This window comes from Etheostoma spectabile, chromosome 11, assembly GCF_008692095.1.
Source record: "Etheostoma spectabile isolate EspeVRDwgs_2016 chromosome 11, UIUC_Espe_1.0, whole genome shotgun sequence".
Classification (NCBI taxonomy): Eukaryota; Metazoa; Chordata; class Actinopteri; order Perciformes; family Percidae; genus Etheostoma; species Etheostoma spectabile.
Window position 1 is genome coordinate 9,517,378 of NC_045743.1, and position 20,307 is coordinate 9,537,684.

Genomic DNA, 20,307 nt, shown 5'->3' on the forward strand with positions numbered 1-20,307 from the left:
GCCACACGATGTCATTGTAGACAAATAAAGCATTTATTAAAAGGAAGTACAAAACAACTACGCTGATGTGTTTTCAAACGGATTATTTCAAACTAAATGGCTTTACTTGTGTTGTTATACACTGCACGGCTGTGTCGGGTTGTTGCTTTGCGTGTTCTCGCATCTAGATGTAAACTTGGACACGATACTGGTATGCCAAACACTTCTTCAGGATCCTGGAGGGAAGGTAAACTGGATCTGAGAGACGCCCCACTTTTACAGCTCAATGTTGCGATGCAGTGTTTGGATGTGCAGAGAAAAGTTGGCAGAGTTGTCAACGTTGTCGGGGGCAAAATGATTTAGAGGTGCCAGACTTTGTACTTTCAAAGGAGGTTGGGGGGATATTTCTTTTTGACCACAATGGTTCGCGTAAAAGGCGCAAAACACGGAACTTCAAAACGGAATTATGGATCATTTATCCAAACAAAATCAGTTTGTAGCAGTCTATAACTAACTTTACCTTTTTAAAGACTGATGGAAGTTGACAACTGCGTCGAAAACCAACTACATTCATGGTAAGAAGGGATTAATACTTTTAATAGTGTGCCCCATTTCCAAAAAGAAGAAAAAAAGGTTCACTTAACTGATGACCTCACGTGGGATTCGCCCATATTTTAGTATTTGCCAGTTTTCATCACTTGAAAGCAGAAGGTTAGACAAGCTTTATAACATTTAGTATGTAAACTCATACTAAAAATGAATTGTGCTTTTTGTTTGTGTTTGACTAGTCCGAAGGATTTTGTTAAACCAATGAGTTTAGTCATGGATGACCATGGATCCCAGCCCCATCCACGGAGCTCTGGTCTGAGGTATGTAGCACTGTCATCTGGATCACCAGCTGTCAAATCTGTGTATTTTATCCATAATATTTCAGAGGGTGAGTACAGTAGCCTTTTTACTTGAGATTTTTGGAAATATTAGTCTCAATTTAACCTCAACTGAGCCAAACATCCACGCACCTAACATTGTTATTTGGAAAAAATAATTATAAAACAGATTAAGAAAGTAAAATAGAAACAAGGCCTTGCTTCTATCATCGTGTACAAATAAACCAAAATCAAGCTCCCCATGAGTGTCTAACTCTGTGGTGCTGACAGAGGCAACCAGCTGTTTTCTGTTTTTTGTTTAAGGTGTGAGTATAAATGCCCCCTTTGTAAAATAATGCAACTTTCAATTAGCATTCCTTTCACTTAGTATATCTCAGCAAAGTCAGAGTTGTTGCAGACGTTTCAACCTTTGAACTCTCCTCATTTCCTGCTCTCAGGGTTTTACTGAGAAATTGCCTTGACCATATGTAGAGGTCCTGGGAAGTATTTTGCAGGCAAAACATTGTGCCTCTTCTGTCTCCATGATGATCCTGATGATGGCTGCTCTTGTGGAAATCATGCGTTCACAGGGCTTGAAGCTGATATTCTATAAAATACACATTCGTCATAGTCAATAGTAGGAGAAATTCACAGTAAAAAGTGCTGTGAGTATATGACATGATGGAATCAGTTTTGGTTCAGGGACTCTAAGATGATGTCAGCTTCTTGTATTTCAGTAGATGGAATCATTAAAAAAGGAGGGGAGTGAGTTTCCAAAGCTTTTTCACAGAGTCACCACTCACTCCTCTGCTGAGTTTAAATTTTTTTTTACGTATTTAAGCTAGAGGCGAGATGGAGAATTTGAACATATGATAGTTTCCAATCCAGTATTCCATGATAGCAAAGTTTCCAGCCCTGCCCTGCAAATGCAGTTTACTAAAAAAAAAACCACTCTTGGTGTGACTTTTAACCATATTTCATAAACATTGTGTAATATGGGAGCACAGCCACACTCCCTGGCAATGGAGAACAGCAGACAACCTAAATCTCTCTGTGGTTTGACTTTTTTTTGGAAAAGTAAACCGCACGCTTCCATAAGCTGCTGGGATGTGGAGGGGAACGCACAGGTTCTTTGTCTTATTTGTGGCTTCTTATATTTGGTGCCAATAAACGTGCTGCTTCATATGTGCCGTCATATGTGAAGATTTCATGTGACCCCCCAAGCAATGCCACATTTGTTATCTAAATACTGAATCTGCCAGAATGACTGGGCAGGCTGTTTTCCACCAGAGACACTACTATAACACACAAGACATATGGTACACTATTTAGAGATAGTTTTGCAAAGCAGTAATCTGAATAATTAACAACCATTAAATCATAACTGGTGCATTTTTCTTCTTCTTAATTGCAAATAAAGCTGCAAAGATTAATCAATAATTTTTCCACTAGTAAATTAATTGCCAACTATTCTGATAATCGATTAATCAGTTTGAGACATAATTCATGAAAAGAATTAGAAAGGCTCTGATTCCAACTTTTCAAATTTGAATATTTTCTGGTTTATTCAGCCTTATTTAGTAAACTGAATATCTTGGAATTGTTGACAAAACAAGACATTTGAGGATATAATCTTGGGCCTTGGGAAACACTGATCAAGATCTTTCTCCATTTTCTTACATTTCATCGACCACACAAGTAATCGATTCATCACGAAAATAATTGACGAATTAATCAACAATGAAAATAATTGTTAGTGGCAGCACTAATTGTAAATCTTCAAGAGGCATATAAATTCATTCAATCAACTTGTTATATTGCACTGCTTGGAGCTGGCCCTGCTAATTGGATACACCTTAAACCATGATCTCACATGCCTGGCTTTCCTCAGGGCAGAATGTGGAATTAGTTAAGGTATTGTGAATCCCCACAGCTGTTTCCCGATATGCAGGCAGTCCAAGGGCACAGCTGCTCACAAGAGTCTGGCAAAAAACCTAGACGCTTGAATCAAGTGGGCATTGCGAGTTGAGACATTGGGACAGTCACTTGTTTTTGCTCTGACTTAACGTTTCACAACAACCATATATGTGATCAACTTGTAGGCTTCAAGTCTGTCGAAACAAAAGACAAGATAAACAAATCATGGCTTCTGAGAACACTCAAGCAAAACGTAGCGTCTTCTTCTCAAAATGATCCTCCAGATACAACAAGGCTTTCTTCGTTCAGGAAAATATTTAATTTCATCTACAGCATGCTGACCTCAGAGAGCCCACTCAGATCTCCTGTGCTTGAAAAGCAAAATAAAGGATGTCATTCAAAGATATCCACCCACTAAATGTAACAAAGCGAGAGGAAAATCAGCATTAATGGCCAGCAAGCTTGTCCTGGCAATAAGCTGGTGTGTCTTTGTATACTGGGACGTTTCATCTCATGGCTGCTTTCTGCCTCATAGGGCTAAAACAGACAATATGGCTAACATCCAGGGGGACAGGGAATAATGGGTGGCCTTTGTTACCACACTGAAGCCAACGCATTGACCGTAAATACCATTGAATACTGAGCACTAGAACACCATAAAACACTTTTTGTAGGTTGTAACTCATTTATCTTTAATCTCTGAAGGTAACATGATTTAAGTATTTATAGAATATTGATGTTGTGCACAACAATTTGAATATATTTGCTTCACAGTTTCTGCCTGAACTGGAGTCTTGGGCCCTCTTTGTTTCTGTTATGCACTCTTCCAGGGCATAACAGTTGGATGCCTCCCACTCTCAGCCTGTGTAACACTCCGAATGACCTAACATGAATAAGTTCTTTGTGTACTCTCAATAGAAACTTTTACTTATCTCGATCAAATTCAGCATTGTATGTGACAAACGAACACATTGCTTGATTTGCTTGACCTTCATTATCAGTGTTTGTCTTGGTTGGATGAGATATTTATAAAACAAAAAAGCCTAGCCAATCAAGACTGGTATTAGTTGTGTTTACGACAGGTCTGTTTAACAAGACCTTAACAAGCTGTCTAGCAATTATCCAATCATAACAAATCAAATATCCAAGATAAAACCAATATAAGGACAACAAGGTATTGAGGTATAACATGGGAAATACAAAATTGCATACCTTAAGATGGTTCTCTAGATGACACTATAAACTGTGCATATGTTCATTCTGGTGTATCCACCCAGATGTTTGTGTGTACGGGTATGATAGCACTAGTTTCTGGTGAATTTTGCATAATGTCATATTGGTAAGGAACTGATATACTGAACCATATCATCTCCTAACATACACTGTAGCAAGTTAATGAAGCACGGCATGACACAAACAAACAGCAGCCAGCAGTTTCAGTGAGGATATTCACTCTAACATCAGGGGTACAGTAAGTAAAGCAAGCAGAGCTACTTTGTATGAAAGATCCGGTCAGTTTGTTTACATTCAAGCTGTAATTATGTACCATGCCTTTGAGGTGCTTCTTTTGGTTCAAATTGAACTATATGATTTAATGTATGCTGTAAAAAGGAACAGAAGTACATACAACTATTCAAATTTGAATAGTAGCCACTAAGCTTTTTTTCAAGAAGATATTTGAAGGAAAGACCTTGACATTAAAAGATGAGGACGGTTGTGTTCCTGCCTCGAGATTGTATGCGAGACAGGGTGTAACCCTAGTGACGTTAAGATTAAATAGACTTGAGGTTTGTGCAATACTGAATATTTTGTTTACACCATTAACAATGAAATAAGATCCAGAATGGTTTTCGTGCGGAATTACTGTTTGCACACTCACTTTAGAACCCTTAGTTCATGTGATGAGGAAAGAGGGAAGGCATGCTGCTGTGCCTTTTTGAAAGATGCCCCACTGCAGACAATGCTGCATTGTTTCACATGAAAGGATGCAGTATGATAGTTATAATCATAACTCCAGGGGGAGCTTTCTTTCTTACCAAGTTTTTCCAAACTGTTGGTTTCCCTTAAAAAACACATATTTGGTCAAGCCACCAGAAGTCAGAGTGATAATGACCTTATCTTTTCTGTGCATCTTATGCATGCATGCTTGTTTTTTTTCTTTGCAGAACCATAGGTTTGTTTTGGTGCAATGTTTAGGGTAAACATATTTGAGCTGCTGTGAGATAAGGTGAGAGTAACGTACCATAGAAGACTCCAGTTCACAGAGTAGAATGACATCCACTGTTTGGGGACATTGTGAAGGGAACTGAGAGATCACCCTGTATAATCTCAAATGTCATTACCTAACTGGCTGTTAGACCTGCTAGCCCACTGTGGCTCTGCTGTAGTATTAGGCACTGTACAACATGGAGTGCCAGAGTGAGCACCGCAGGGAGTAATAATACTGAGTGAAAATGAGGCGGATCGGGGCAAACGGATATTACACGCTGCATTGAAAAGCTAATGTCGCAAGATTGGTCCTTAAATATTTATCAGAATTTGACACAATGATGTTTAGGTGCCCTGAGAGTTTGAGAGTTACCAGACCTGTGCTATGGGAAAAACGTTTTTGTTTTGCCTGCAATAATAAACGATACACATAGGAAGTTGGGAGTTCTAATAAGGTCCCTGTGCTCTTTTTCTCCCTAATCTCCTTCCGTCCCACACTGCTTATGAAGTAATGGCCTTTCCAGACCCCCTTTAAAAAGCTTGTGTTTACTCTGAGTGGCCTCTCACCAAATTACCAGCTGTGACTCTAGCCCCATGTTTTTCCTCAGGAACATCCCCCCCCCCCAACCCCCTCTCTCCTTAACTCCACCCCTCGAACCTGCTCCTACACACTCACATCTACATTCACCACTCTACCTCCTTATCATCAATGGTATTTGGTGGTGGTGTTTGTAGAATGGGTTGCACATTCTTAAGTGAAAGTGTAGGGCTACTGATAATGGACTGGCAATGAGCACTTATTTCACCATGGAGAGTCAAACTTATTGCTGCCGTACCTGACAGTGTACAGTTTTCCTTGTTATTTTAGATGAAAAGCTTTTTAATTTTAATATATTGTATAGTAGTATAGTGTTAATTAACTGAACAATGACAACATCAGAATTTCAAAAGTGGTGCTTTCTCTGGCTGATCTGTTAAGTGCAAGGTGCTGACGGCCTCTTTTGACAGCTTTTACTCACAGTACTGCTTTCCTGAATGTTTATTGACTTTAGAATATTGCGTTAGCCACAGCTTTTCACATTCATGTTTTAATTAAAACTGAAATAATATGCAGTTATTGAAGATAATTATCCCTTGGCAATTTAATGTTTAAGGAAATATAATTAAATGAATGATCCCAATCCAAACGTGTGGCACCTCCTCAGTGTTTTACATGGAGGGAAAACATATGTTGTTTCATGCCTTTGTTTGTCAGTATCGGTGTCGTTCAACTGACACTCAACCGACAAGTATATTAGCATTTTCTGATGAATCAGTTCTGCACAAGGTGGGGACTTGAAAAGTTGCCAGTGTTCTTTCGTAATAAAAAGCAAACACAGAAGTATCTGATCAATTTAGGGAGTGGGGAGTCCTTTAGACCATTTGACTCCTTTTGTTGTTTTACTCTGATAATCACATTATGACCAGCATGATTAGAGTTATTGTTCATGATAATTCAGCACGTTTATTCTAGTATTTGTCAAGTTGCTGAACTACCAAAGGAAGCGCATTCTGCAGTGTGTTTTAGTGTACTGTTGCTCCACTGGCCCCACCCAAAGGTTCATGTCTGCACAGGGAGGCAAAGCTGCTTACCTTTCTGCTCATGACCGCGGGGGGAGTACCACTTACACACTGTGCGCTTGAGCTTTTAGAGACGCAGCAAGGGGGCAGACAGGATTTAGATAGAGGGGACAGATTTCTGATGTCACAGCTTGTGTGTGGCATTAAGGTGGGCCTTTTGAAGTGGTGCTGATAGAGTTAAAGAGTCTGTCTGACTACTCATGGGACATACACAGCAGAAAGGAAATGATTTGAGCGGAGACAACCTTAGGCAAAGAGGTAAGAGTACGGCATGAAATGTTGGCAAACTGAGAGGAAAAGCAGGTCTGTCACACCTGCTCCAAATGTTTGGTTCTTTCTCCTTGTGATGTCTTTAGTATTATCTGTACAGTAAAGCATAGCTGTCACTGACTTCCTGTAAACGTGTTGGAGAGGACCTTGAAATATTTTTGTGTACTAAATATGTTTTGACTTGAAGTGAGGGTTGTTGGGCATGTTTGAGCCTGTGCATTTGACTGCACAGCTAGCTAGTAAAGTGCTACTGGTAGAGTGCTGGGAGTGTTTTGGTCATTGGAGTATTGAAGTATTGCTCTTGTTTCTTAAAAATAATTGGAGTGTTGTTTGAAAGTGACAGGGGAGAAGGTCCTCTTCAAAACTTGTTTGTTTTGTTGTACATTAACCCACCATTCCCTAAATGGCCATCCTGCTACCCAGCAGCTGCTAGCATACCACAGTAGGCACTTCTCCTAATCCTCCACCTTCTCAGAACAGTCAAAGGGAATATACATTTCTACCAATGTTTGGTTGTTTCTTCTCGGGGCCACTTTCACCTTCTCATTGCTACGTTTGATCCAGTTTTTGCCTGAAAGGATTTTTATTGATTGGGTAACAAGAATACACATAAGTAACTGAAATATTTCTGGTAAAAGCCACGCCAGCTGGACCAAAGTGTAGGGGAATGTAGAGAATTTTGATATTCCTTTTGTTCAGCAGGTTGACTGCTGCTGATATTATGATTTTTTTTTTTTTTCATTTTTGATTACTTATAACAAAGGGCAGATATGATTGCCACCATTCTTCGAACATTCTCTCTCCTGTGTGTCTCTCTCTGTCATTCCTTTTTCACACATAAGCACAAAAATATTTGAAGTATTTTTACACAAGGAGAAGCATCTGGATGTTATACTGGCCTTTTATTTTCCTTTATCATTTTGAGGTTGGTCAGTAGAAGTTTAGCTAAAACCTAATCAAACAGAATTGAGATTTTTTTAGCAATTTTGTGAGACACAACACCCAACATCAGTTTTAATTGTTTCACATATTCACATCACAAACCAATTGAGTGCTAAACCAAGATGCTCCGTTTAACACATCATAGCATGCAGTAATTATTCATCACAGTGCATATTTGCTTCAGAGTCTGTTTGTACCACTGAAGCTCACAACATCATACGATGAAACATAACAAATGGCACGATGACAACAGGCCTGTTATTTCCTGGTAGGCTGTGATCACGCCTGTCAAGCATGTCTTCTGGTATTAAATAGGCTTGTTTGTGAGTATCAGACCTCCCAGGGAAACCCTGTGAATGAGGCATCAGCAAAGTCGTGCTTCAACACGTCTCTTCTCATTCAGCAACACATCCTGGGCTTCTGAAAAAACACAGGCCTGGGTAGCACAAACAAACCGGCCTGTGTGCGTGTCTGTCACCTGTTCGAGGTGTCTTGAAAAAGTCACTGATGACACAGCTGTATACTGGGCTGACCCTGAGTCTTAGGCATGGCTACTGTATATCATTTCCATACTAATTAATTCAAATATTACATGGCATGTTTTTCTATTGACAATCACGACAGCTGTATCAATTAAATAAAGCAACTTACAAGGCTCAGTTTTAGAGCATTTGTAAAATGTGTGGAAAAGCAAAAGGTTATTATAAGGATTATAATCCCATTGCTAGATAAACAGTCAGAGACATGAAATCAGGACTTTGTACCCGGTAGAGACCACAGTGTGAATGTCTGTTTTAGCTAGTCTGTCGACACATGTACAGGGAATTAATGGCCTCCATGGTTGTATTGTGGTTCTACACCTACAATGTGTAATCTGTGTAGTATTATTATTGTTTATAAGGCCTTTAAACATTTCTTTTTAGCAAAGCTTTTGGTCCCCTTTAGATGATTTTATCCTCTCTTCTAAGAGTAGCTTTATTTTCTTTTTTATTCTTTCTTTTTTGTTTTATTTTTCCCTTTTTTTTAGTCCATATCGAACTTCCTGACCTCAAATGTTGTGTAGGGGCTACGTTCGGTTGGCATCCAGGCTATAAAATCCCTGCTGCTGATCCCTAAATAAAATTACAGTTAACTGTAATTTCCCCTTAGGGATTTTTATAGCTATGTCCCATACAACTGTGGTTGTGTTGGATAAAATGAACAACATTGTAACAATTCAGTTGTTCGTAGACCTAAAATGCAAGCGTTTGCCTTCAGGATGCTGCTGCCTGGAGCATCTGTGTACTCTTTATGGAAATAAGTCTCTTACATTATTCAATTCTATGTAAAGTGGACATTTTGTGTGCTAATATTAAAACATTCTGTCTTTTGGGGACAAAGCAACACACTAGTGGACAAAGTTGATGATCTTGCATAAAGCGGCGTTTAGATTGTTTGATGTCCATATCACTAACATGAAACAATAATCAGAGATTGCAATAATGCACACCAAGGAAACACACACAGGCAGATGCAGATTTGTTTCAGATGATGCTGGTGGAGTCCCAGCTTGTCTAAGTATCTACGGTTAGTATCAGTTTGGAAACTGATGTATATGTGGCCAATGTGTATCTTAAAAATTTGCAAATGAAAAACATGTTTATTGACACACCCAAGCGCGCACACACACATCAACCTAAATACAACTCATGGTTGTGAATAAATCAATGTTCATGTGTGACCAACATGGACACAGATCCACAGGGGAACATGTTTAGTTATGTTTACTTTTTTTTTGTTTATAAAATTGTGTCAACATGAAGCTCAGCCCTTAACAAACTTCAACTGCAAGACTTTTGACTGCATTGATTTGTCTCGCTAAAACCGACACAATTGGAGATGAAAGTAGTTCAGAGACATTCACATTTCTAATCTAAGCATTATGACAGATAGAAATACAAGGTGCATCAGGGTTATGAGTGCAGTTCTCAACTTGTTCCGTCTGATTTTGACTTTCTTCTCAATGGAACAGGCTTTGTTCGGTTTATTTGATGGAAATGATGACAGGCAGATAGGTATTTACTTTCCATTTCAATCAATTGGAAAAACAAAATCTTTCAGTGATTTAATTTCATTTTCTTTTTCATAGAAACAGACAAACTCCAAAACAAGCTGACAGACACACACAGCCCTGAAAATGGATGTATCTGGAGAACCTAACCTTAAGATATTGTTATGGCCACCATGTCAGCATACAGTTGCCTGCTTGTAGTTTTTTTCACCACATTACAAATGTCTAATCCATAATTCACCTCTAGTTGGTCTCCAGCAACTCCTCCATTTTTCATTCAGAAAAATGTCTTACATTTGCTTACTAGATCTGTCTTCACCAGCTGCTTGATAACTTTGTCTGCTGTCTGATTGTCTGGCAGTGGGTTTATTTTGTCTGCTAAAACTGGTTGGATGAGAGTGGTAAGACCGAACCATACTGTAAATGTTGATTAATGGAGCTTTAATTATAACGCAAATTGTATACACTGCAATGTTATAGGGACATGCTAAATATGAAACTACAAGTAACCATAGCAACAATACTACTCAATTATAAACTGGTTGGTTAGGTTAGGTTAGCACACTTGGATATCTAATTAACTCTGAAGGACCATAGTTGAACATATAAATAAAGCCATACATACCTACGTTGACAAAAGATCGTCAGTTTAGTTTAATATATTGTTTGGCCTCCTTAAACTGTTTAGTTTTACTGCTACAATCTGTTTTGATAATCACTAGTCTGACTCACCGGATGTAGACTGTTAGTATAAAGTCTGCCATTGGCTGTCTATATCCGCTATCTTCACTGTCTCTTCAGTTTATTTTTTCAAGAAAGTTTCAAAGTTGTTTAGATCACAGAATCGACAAAAAATAAACAGTTCACAGTATATTATTTGTGATTTGGGTTTGCTGTGCTAGATCAAGTGGCAATATCATCATGGCAACTGGTGCTCTAGGCTCAAAAAGGAACAGATGAACGAGATGTCTCTGTTGTGTCCCACTGCTTACTGCTTGTTTGTTTTTCTGTTGCTGCCTCAGCTCTTCTTGCAGTTTCTTAAATTATTGCACTGCCTTTTGTCTGGCAGACTGATGATTTAGTTAAAACAACACACGTTGCTCAGGCACGTGCATGGAATATAACACACACTCATATACATAAATGTGTGTTTACTTTTACATATGTTATAGTCTTAGGACAGCCGCTGCTATAGCAAGACTAATAATCCCTTGCTAGACATTGTTCTGTGAAGCCTGTGACCTTGCATTGCTCAGATTCCTTTGTTTAAATAAGCAGTGCCCCCACATGAGACTTTACAGGCTATAATGCAAGGCACTGGCTCTCCAAATGCCTGTTTTTATCTAAGTGCTGACTGAATGGTGTGACACATGTCTCTAAGGCTATTGAACTTTTGGGCCAATGAACAACTCCTAATGTTGTGGTATAATAGTGTGTCATGAGCTGACCTTGATGAGATCTTGCGTTGACTTTGGTTTGTTATCATACCATCTGCAGCTTTTTAATTTTAAGTGAACAGTAACACGTAAGAAAATGTGTTTCAACTAGTCTTAAAGCCTTGTAATGACAACCCTGCACAAATCAAAGCCATGCTTTTGTTTACCCACAGCAGGTTTTTATTGTTCTGCACCTCTTGGGAGCATTACGAGAATGGTGTAATTATCTTAAATGCGTCACAGATATGTTATGGTATGAGTGTCCAACAGAAAATCTTGGTATGAATGAAATCAGTGGAATACGAATTATATTAGGCCTGTGGCATACCTGGTCAGTCAGTAACTTTCACAACTGCTCTCTCCCACACTGTATTATTGACACAGTTTCCAGGAATGTGAAGCCAAAACAAACACTCAAAAACATCATTCAAAACAGAAATGTGTTCATCATAGTTCTTTACACTGAAAACAATATCTTAGCACACCAAGTATGTGTGTTCACAAATGCATAGGGTGTTGCCTCTACATTAAAATGAGCATACACTATACTTCTAAATGCATTTTTGCCACAACCTACACTATAAAAGCAGTGTCTACAGTTGGAGAAACTTTATCCTTATTATCTCTCACATGTCTGTCTATTCACAGCCATTTCTTCAGGCTCAATGGGTAAATCTGTCTACTTGGTTGTCTTGTGACTTGTTTGCAAAGTGGATTTGAGCCTTTTCATGTAATAGCCTCACTGCTTTCTAAAACCTGAGGAAGAAAGGATTCCTTTCATGCTGTCTGCTGCACTTTGATTTTCAATCAGATCATTGCCGTAGATAGCAGAAACAAATTCAATGTTGTTTTTATAAAATGCGTTCACATGCACATACGTAAAATAGACTTTTTACAAATGCTGAACCAACTCTGAGAATGAATTCCACTTTTTCTTGTCCAACTACAGGGTGTCGACCAAAAGCAAAGCACCATCCCCGCCAGGTCTAAAAAGGCTGGATTCCCCAGGTTTGTCCCATTGGTACCCAGGAAACCCTCATTTAACCATGGACCAAAAGGAGAATCGTATTGATAAAGACCTCTCTCTGGTTGTGGTTCTGCCAGACGGAGTAGAAGAAATGACCACAGTCCATGGAAGGTACAGTTTGCGCATTGAAATGCAATTTCAGCGAGGACATCATTGTTCATACTGAACACATTAAACACTACATGATGATGTCAGATTATGTCATCACATAAAGTGCAGTTCCAGTCAGACTGAGTTAGATAGGTGGAGTAGCAGCTGAATGTGTGGTTTTAGTTCATATTTGTACTGGAAACAAAATTGATTGCATTTCTTTATTTTTGTTCTATCTCCAAATGATGTGAGTAAAGAACTCCGAAGATTCTCTTGATTGCATGTTGTGGTGCAATAAGAACACACAGATCTTACAGTTTTTTAGAATAAGGTCTGTGTGTCCTTCTATGAGTCAGCTCAGACTTTCCATCAACAGAGTGGATTTAAGATATCCTTATCTTTCTCACAATGCACACAGTTTACAAACATTCTTTTCTGGGTGTCTTTTGCACCTTGGCCTCTTGAGAAATGACAAAGACTTATCCAATATGAAAGGATTAAACACTGAATTCGTTATCTTCTATTCTTCCTCTAAACCTCTTCTATGTGCCCACACCACAGAGTGAATGCTTTATTTTGAGGATTAAATTTAAGGCATTCTTTTTTAAATTGCATGATCAGTGTCAGGAGAGCTCCATGCGACTACTGTTGCTACTGCAACTTACTGTAAATTTGCTTTGTATTGTTTCCATGCATTCTGCACAGCTTCTTTAAATCTAAACTTTTGTATTGTGTATATGTTTTTTTTACACACAACAGTTAGACCTGCATTGATGAATCCATTAATCTGTTAATGATGTCAAAGTTTGTGTGTCACACAAACACACATTTTGTCACATTTTTTCTTGATTTCAAATTTGCTTCGATCAGAATGTGTTTTGCATTGTGTAACTGGCACAACAGCCCAGATTTCATCATGTCTTCCATCTTATGCCAAACAAATTTAGATTGTTTTTTTTTGTGCTCTGTCTTTTTTAGCAAACCTCTAATGGATCTATTGGTGACGCTTTGTGCAAAGTATCACTTGAACCCATCAAGCCACACCTTAGAACTGGTCACCCCCAACAAGAACAACAGCAAACTCAAGCCCAATGCTCTCATTGGAACTTTAAATGCAGAGAAGATCATACTTAAACCTAAAGGGGAGGATAAAAACAAGAAGACAGGTCCTCAGATGCCTGAGGTACATTTAACACATGACACCATGCTTGTACAAGTTTGTTCGTGGTAAAAATAAAAATATTTTATCAAATCAAGTGGCACATTTTGTCTTCTTCAGGCCACTGTACGGATGGTGATAAACTACAGAGGGACCCAGAAAACTATACTACGAGTCAGTCCTCGAGTTCCCCTGGCTAAACACATACCAGCCATCTGTGAGAAATGTGAATTTGACATGGAGACCACAGTTCTGTTCAGAGATGTCCAATCACTGGCCCCTTTGAACTTGTCCAGTTCTCTTAATGATTATGCAATAAGGGAAGTTTATGCAAAAGATACTAAAGGCAAGTACTAATGTATTTAAAAAAAATACCTTGTTGCATATGGCAGGAGATTTTTGCATATTACACATGCAGTGTTTGTCATACTGTACCTCATCAGCTCACATGTGTCTTATTGTTGTATATTCCATTTGTTCTGCACTAAATCTCATGCTTGTTGACCTTGCAGGACAACCTGCTTCTCCTGTGTGTCCAGCCTCACCAACACATGCAGGTATTTCAGTTTGGGAACTGTGTGATTGATATCAACAGAGCTGTCATATTTCTGATCAATGTTATCTTACAACTGTGTTTATTTTCTTCCGGAACAGTAACGCCGGGCAAAGATAAAAATCAGAAAGAGAAAGAAAACAAAGGCCTTTTCAGCAAGTTTAGAAAAAGCAAGAAAAAATCTGACCAGGTAATGGAGTGTGTTTTAATGTAGCCAACTGATTATGCAAAGGTACAGCTGTATCAGAAGGTAACTTTGTTCAGAGGGAGGTTTGTTGACTTTGGTTTGCCATTGGTTGACATGCACTATGTTGTTTGGGAACAGGCCTCTTATCATGTTCCGATTGGATGTTTGTTCTTTAAAGGCAACGACAGCCAGTGCCCCAGCTTCTCCTGTGCTTATGAGCAAGCCTCGACCTCTCAGCATGGCCTTACCTAGCTCAAACTCGTCTCCGCTCAGCTCCCGAACACTATCCCTCGATGTGCCAAAGAAGAGACGTGCACCCCAGCCCCCAATCCTCGTGTCTCAGAGGTGCCCCTCGGACCTCAGCTCTCGACGGAGACTCAACTCTGAACCAACTGCCCAACTGGACAGTGACCACGTGAGTGAATATTAAGGCAGAAGCTCTGACATCTCAGCATTGCTGTGAAGACTTTTGGTAACATAACATGGCTGATAATAACATGGCTGACAGCCATGTTATTTTAGCCATGTTATTATTGTGTTTAGGCGCATTGATTATATAACTTAATTAGATCTTGTATGTACCATAGATGGCTGGTTTAAGTCGTGGGTCCTCAGCGGAGTCTTCACTAAAGAGAACCAAACGCAAAGCTCCTCTGCCACCCACATCCCCGAGTGTTGTTGTCCCAGAAACAGGTCCTTTCAATGAAAATGTGCAAGGTTTGTCTTTGTTTACATTTGTGAATTTGTGGGGCTGCAAGGTTCTTTTTATACATCAGATTATTCCACTGCTGCTTTGAAAATAAAATATGGCCTGTTCTGTGATGTTTTGTCATGTGCACTTTGGCCTTCAAAGATAAAGACAGGTTTTTTCATTTTAGTAACTGTGCAGCCTAAGCCTACAATTTATATTATATTTGACTATTTTGCCACCTAGTGGCCATTATTAAACATTTAAACACGTCCTATAGCCCTGTTAAGATACATGGAAACTATATGGTGGCCAGATGATGAAAAAATTATGCATCTTATTATGAACTCTGCAGATTCTGCTTCACTTAAGGATTTGTGCGGCACTAGTTCTGCTTTATATTATGTTTTAGCGCCTGAGCTTTGTCTGCCTGTTTTTCCGGTCTCTCTATGCTCTAACTCTTTTATCTACCCGTGTTAACATTCCTAAAGGAAAGCCTTTTACCATTTTGTCTGCTTCTTTTTAATGCATACACTCATTTTGATCCAGTCAAGAAATGTATTTAAAAAAATTAAAACCACAAACAAATATATGCTGAGTCATTTCCAGAAAATTGTAAATTCTAAATTCCCTGGTACTTTTCCTTGGTTGAGTATAATTATCTTGCTTTGACATGCTTTCCTGTGATTGTGTAGACGCATCTGACCCTTACTGTGTTGTCTTGTAGGGGAAGCTCCACCCGTCCTGTATACAATTATGAGCTAAAACAAAGAATATTTTTTCCAACAAAAATGAACTGAGTTCTGATCAACAAACACAGGGGATTTATTGTAGCTTAAATTACTGAAGTGATAAAGATAGAAGACGACTAACAGCCTTAGATAAAATTGGGTTGTTGGTCATGAATTTAGTTGCGATATTACTTGCCTAGGTTTTGATATCTATGTCACCACACTGATACATCAGAGGTAAATGGAACAAACTAGTGTTTGTGCAATGTCTAATCCCAAACCTGGATATTCCACACCCCAAAACTTCTCAACTCTTTTGTTTCCCCACAGTCCCTTGACTAGCGACATACCTCTCAGACCTTATCAATAGAAAGTGTCATCAATGACTTTTTACAACTGCTGTCTACACTGTACACCACCATTTCTGTCCTCCCATTGCGCCTACTTTTTCAAACACTTAACTTCACAGAGAAAGATGACTTCCTCTGCTGTTTCCACAACAGCCCAGGGAGAGATCAGAGACTGAGAACAGTGAGAAGCTTCAGTTTTGTTTAAGTGGCCTTGCAATTCCTTTTGCTCTCTGCTCCTCTGTGATGCACTTCCTTTAGGTGCTAAATTGAGAACTAGACAAGGGAGACTGAGATGTAAAAGATTATTAAGTGGAATCATCAGAATAAGCTTTTTTATTGAAAACGGCTGAATGTCTGTACCTACAAGTACTAGAATACGTTGGTAGTAGATAAATACAGTTGAATGCTTGGTTTCTGGTGGTGTAACTGAATGATTTTACATTACATTTTACATTACATGACTTCTTTATGATGTTCTTTTACAGGGGGTGCAGCTGCTAACCCACTGGAAGAGATTATGGAGCAAGAGGAGACCACTGCGTCCGTAATTTCTGCAACTGCTAGTGATACCCAGGGAGAGGACAGCAGCCTCAACATGTCTGCTGATATTTCATTCCATTCCCCATCCCCAGAGACTGACATACTGAGCACAATGTCCATGCAGGGAAATGGGGAAGATCAATCTTGTGATCTGTCCTCAGATGGCAAGTACGAACTCTAGTATAACTTCTCCAACCTCAGACATGTTTAAACGTTGGTTTTAGCAATACTTTGAATTCTCTCTTTGCTTGACTTTTATAGACAACTGCAGAGCACAGTGAATGATTCTGCATCTCTGAGTGATACAAGGGCAACTGATGGCACAGACTCATCTGAACTTGCAGATACTAGTGGGTTTGCACTTGGATTATAGTGATTTGGACATATATGTGCTTTGGATATCTTGCATCTACTAGTGTATTTCTTAAATTTGCCGAAGTTCAAGTGTTTTTGCTTGTCAAAGAAAGTCAACACACTTGTCTCACAATACAAATTGTCTTTTCTGTACAGATAGTGCTCCATGTCCAGTTAAAAATGTAAGCCAACAACCGATCTGTGAAGAGTCTACACCCCAAAGTGTCGAAGGTGATTACAGTACTTTACTCCACTGCCTCCCTCCGCCTGTGATGCAAGATGCAAAAGCACAGGCCTCTGTTCAGGCAAACACTACAACCCTCTGGGAGCAGACTGACAGGTCGATGAGCCTGGTGGCCAACAGCACATCACGCCCCACTGGAGAGGATGCTCAAGTGCAAACAGATTTCACACCACTACCTGTGCCTCCACAACACATCGACAAAGCCACTCCCTTAGTTAATGCGCCTGCCTTTGAATCATTGGGAAATAAAGACACAGCCACTGCAACTGAGAAAGTGGACCCGCCTGATCTCAGACATGCCTTATCCCACACCTCTGAGACCTTATCATGCCAAGACTCAACATCAAGTGCTCTTGCCACAACAAAGGCACCATCTATTTATGCCACAAACTCTGAGCCAAAGCCCAAGCCTTCCAACGAGCTGACGAGGGACTACATCCCCAAGGTGGGGATGACTACGTATACTATTGTGCCTCAGAAATCTCTGGAGAAACTGAGATATTTTGAAGTTGCACTGACATTGGAGCTGCCTCCTGAAGCTCAAGAAGAGGGCCTTAACATTGGTTCTCTTCAGTTGGAAGAAAGCACAGCACCGAGGGTGCAGACGGAGGTCTCAAAGGAAAAAAGTGAGCTGCACTCTACTACACCCAGGGAAGATTTACTGACTAGCACTGCTACTACTCATAACACTGTTAATGGAAGTATACCTGAATCCATTGATTCCTCATTACCAACATGTTTACCTAAAGTAGATGACAAGATCTCATCCTCGACTAATGGGACATCTGAAGCAGGTTCAGCAGCAGAGGTCAAGGAGATGAAAATTCCACCCGCAACTAAACCTAAGCCTGGTTCTTTCCGCTTGGCTCAGCACAAAAAAACACCTGGGTATTATGTAACCTCAGCAGCAGAAAAGAATCTCATCGCAAGTCCTGGTTCTGGCCAGCTGGAGGCTCAGGGAAGTGCAGAGAGAGCAAAGTTACCACCCCCTCCTCTACCACCTCCTGTGCAATGTCAGGAGGAGACAACAGGGGCCGCTAATTTTGAGCTGAGCCCTAAAAGGGAGGATAAGAATGCAGCCATGATGCGAATGAGTAGGCAAAGTAGCGTGCCATCTAAAGAGCCAAGCACAGGGTTAAGCTTGGAAAAATTAAGGAGTTTTGCAGCCCCAAGGCCCTATTCTCCTGCAACCCCATCGCGCTTCGCCCAGGCAGTGTCCTCTGCTGTGAAAAGAAGCCAGTCCCTATCCCATTGGCCCGTGTCCCCCAAGTCGCCTGTTTCACCACCCTTCTTCCCAATCAAAAGTCGCTCTTCAGTCATAGAGTCAGAAGGATTATCTGAGCTCAAGGTGAGTTCTAATAACACAGCATACTTACATTTAAATATCTAAATAAAGATGAAAGCAGTAAAGGACTAGTTTCTACTCATTACACCACTGTTGCTGGACATAGCTTTTTATATACTTCAACTCATACACTGAAATATTAATCCTTAAATAGAAGAACACTTTGCACTGCTGAGAAAAGCAGGTGTCTCTTAAAAGAGTAACATAGAAGTGGATAGGAGTCTGATTTATCCCATTCCTGCTTTGGTTTGTTTGAAACCACTCTTTGCAATGGTGGGGCTTCTTTTCTTATGCTGTATCAGCAATTTACCTTGTGACCAGAGGTGAATTATTGACTCCCATGAACATTAAAAAAAATCTATCTTATTGTAGCAGAATAATTTATAATAGTTTCTGTGACCTATTGAGTTGAATCATCCCAGGGTTCAATATACACTTTAAAGACTTAGCTTTGGGCCTGTTTTTACCTATTTGAAATACTATCATGATGTTGAAAGACACCAATTGAATTAATTTAAATATTTCTGCAGAGATTCCACATAGAATAGATGAGTGATGACTTCTGTATGCCCCATAACCAATTGCTATCTGAGCTTTAGAGCCCTAAAGTCGATAGAAGTTGCAGTTGTGACTCTACACTACATTATAATTCAATAAAATATAGAATTAGATTTTCTGGAACAATTCATTTTATGGAGAACCTGTATTTCTGGTATGCATTGTACAGTAAAGATTGTGGGCTTTTTACATTAAATATAAAAATAAACATCAATGGTTAATAATAAACCAGCATCAGTCCTGCACTTAATATGCTCTTCTCCTCACTGGCATCATGGGCACTGGGGCTGTAGCTCCAACTTTGACCTGTAGAAATACTGTATTTACTTTTATTGGACTCAATATAGTTGTTTTATAGGCTTTAAAAATACAAATTAAATGGTTGTATTTCCTTTTTGTTTTTTTTTATGTTGTCTGACACTGAGTCTTTAGTGATTACATAAATTGTGTCTCTTTTTTTAACATTTGTAGGATGGTGAAATAAGAAAGAATGATGACAAAGGCTCCACTCTGCAGGGAGGAGAGGGTGAACCACCATCTTTTAGTGGGATTGTTCAAATGGAAGGAGAGAGCAGTCCATAGCAGTGCCTTAATTCTTCTGATGAAATATCTACTGTTAGCAAAATCAAACACACATTTCAATATATCATAAAAAGGTTTCCACAACACATGCATAAACAATTGTGTTTTTTTCTTCTTCCAGGAGATCTTTGAGCTCTCCAGAGTTCATCACATGACACATAGTCTTTTATTTGACCTCTTTTAGTAGTCTCCAACAGTGTACATAAAATTATGTATTTTGATAATTAATAATTGCTGTATTTTGTTTTTTTCTCACATCATTAAGTACCCCAATATCCCTGGCGCTGACTTGCATATTTTAATGCTTCTCTTTTAATTTGTGTGATACTATCTTGCATTTAATGCATTAGCCTACTGTTGTGAGTGAACAAGAATGGTAAATGGGAACAATTCTATAAATTATTAGAAAATGTATTATCTAAATAATACTGGATGTGTAGTACAAACCTGACATATGGTACTTAAATGCTCCTTAGATTATGCAGCAAATCTATATTTAAGAATTGCAGAGTTTTGATTAAACTAAATGCAAAAATACACTGATGTGCACATCACACATGTGGTTCTTGTCAAGCAGTGTTGTTATGAATAAAGTTTTTATCATTTCAGTG

General features: G+C 39.2%; 1 protein-coding gene across 5 annotated transcripts; it reads left to right on the forward strand.

Moving 5' to 3' along the window:
- The first annotated feature begins 71 nt into the window (after window positions 1-71).
- On the forward strand, window positions 72-20,304 carry cobll1b (cordon-bleu WH2 repeat protein-like 1b). 5 transcript variants are annotated; one of them, XM_032529391.1, is made up of 14 exons: window positions 77-554; window positions 768-848; window positions 12,238-12,426; window positions 13,384-13,588; window positions 13,685-13,910; window positions 14,077-14,120; window positions 14,212-14,307; window positions 14,483-14,719; window positions 14,892-15,021; window positions 16,559-16,781; window positions 16,875-16,963; window positions 17,124-17,438; window positions 17,478-18,559; window positions 19,586-20,304. In XM_032529391.1, the coding sequence occupies exons 1-14, from the start codon at window positions 514-516 to the stop codon at window positions 19,694-19,696; spliced, it is 3,069 nt and encodes a 1,022-aa protein (XP_032385282.1). In that variant the 5' UTR covers window positions 77-513; the 3' UTR covers window positions 19,697-20,304. The 5 variants fall into 5 exon arrangements, with proteins under 5 accessions (XP_032385283.1, XP_032385281.1, XP_032385282.1 ...); XM_032529392.1 differs by having other exon boundaries at window positions 72-226; window positions 17,124-18,559; window positions 19,586-19,696; XM_032529390.1 differs by having other exon boundaries at window positions 76-554; window positions 14,077-14,121; window positions 14,219-14,307; window positions 17,124-18,559; window positions 19,586-19,696.
- Window positions 20,305-20,307: the final 3 nt, after the last annotated feature.

Bases quoted from the DNA above. Each gene is read 5' to 3' on its own strand.
- cobll1b (XM_032529389.1), top strand. From the start codon at position 514: ATGGAAGTTGACAACTGCGTCGAAAACCAACTACATTCATG. The intron at 13,589-13,684 runs GTACATTTAACA...TGTCTTCTTCAG, and splicing joins CAGGTCCTCAGATGCCTGAG to GCCACTGTACGGATGGTGAT. The intron at 16,782-16,874 runs GTACGAACTCTA...TGACTTTTATAG, and splicing joins GATCTGTCCTCAGATGGCAA to ACAACTGCAGAGCACAGTGA.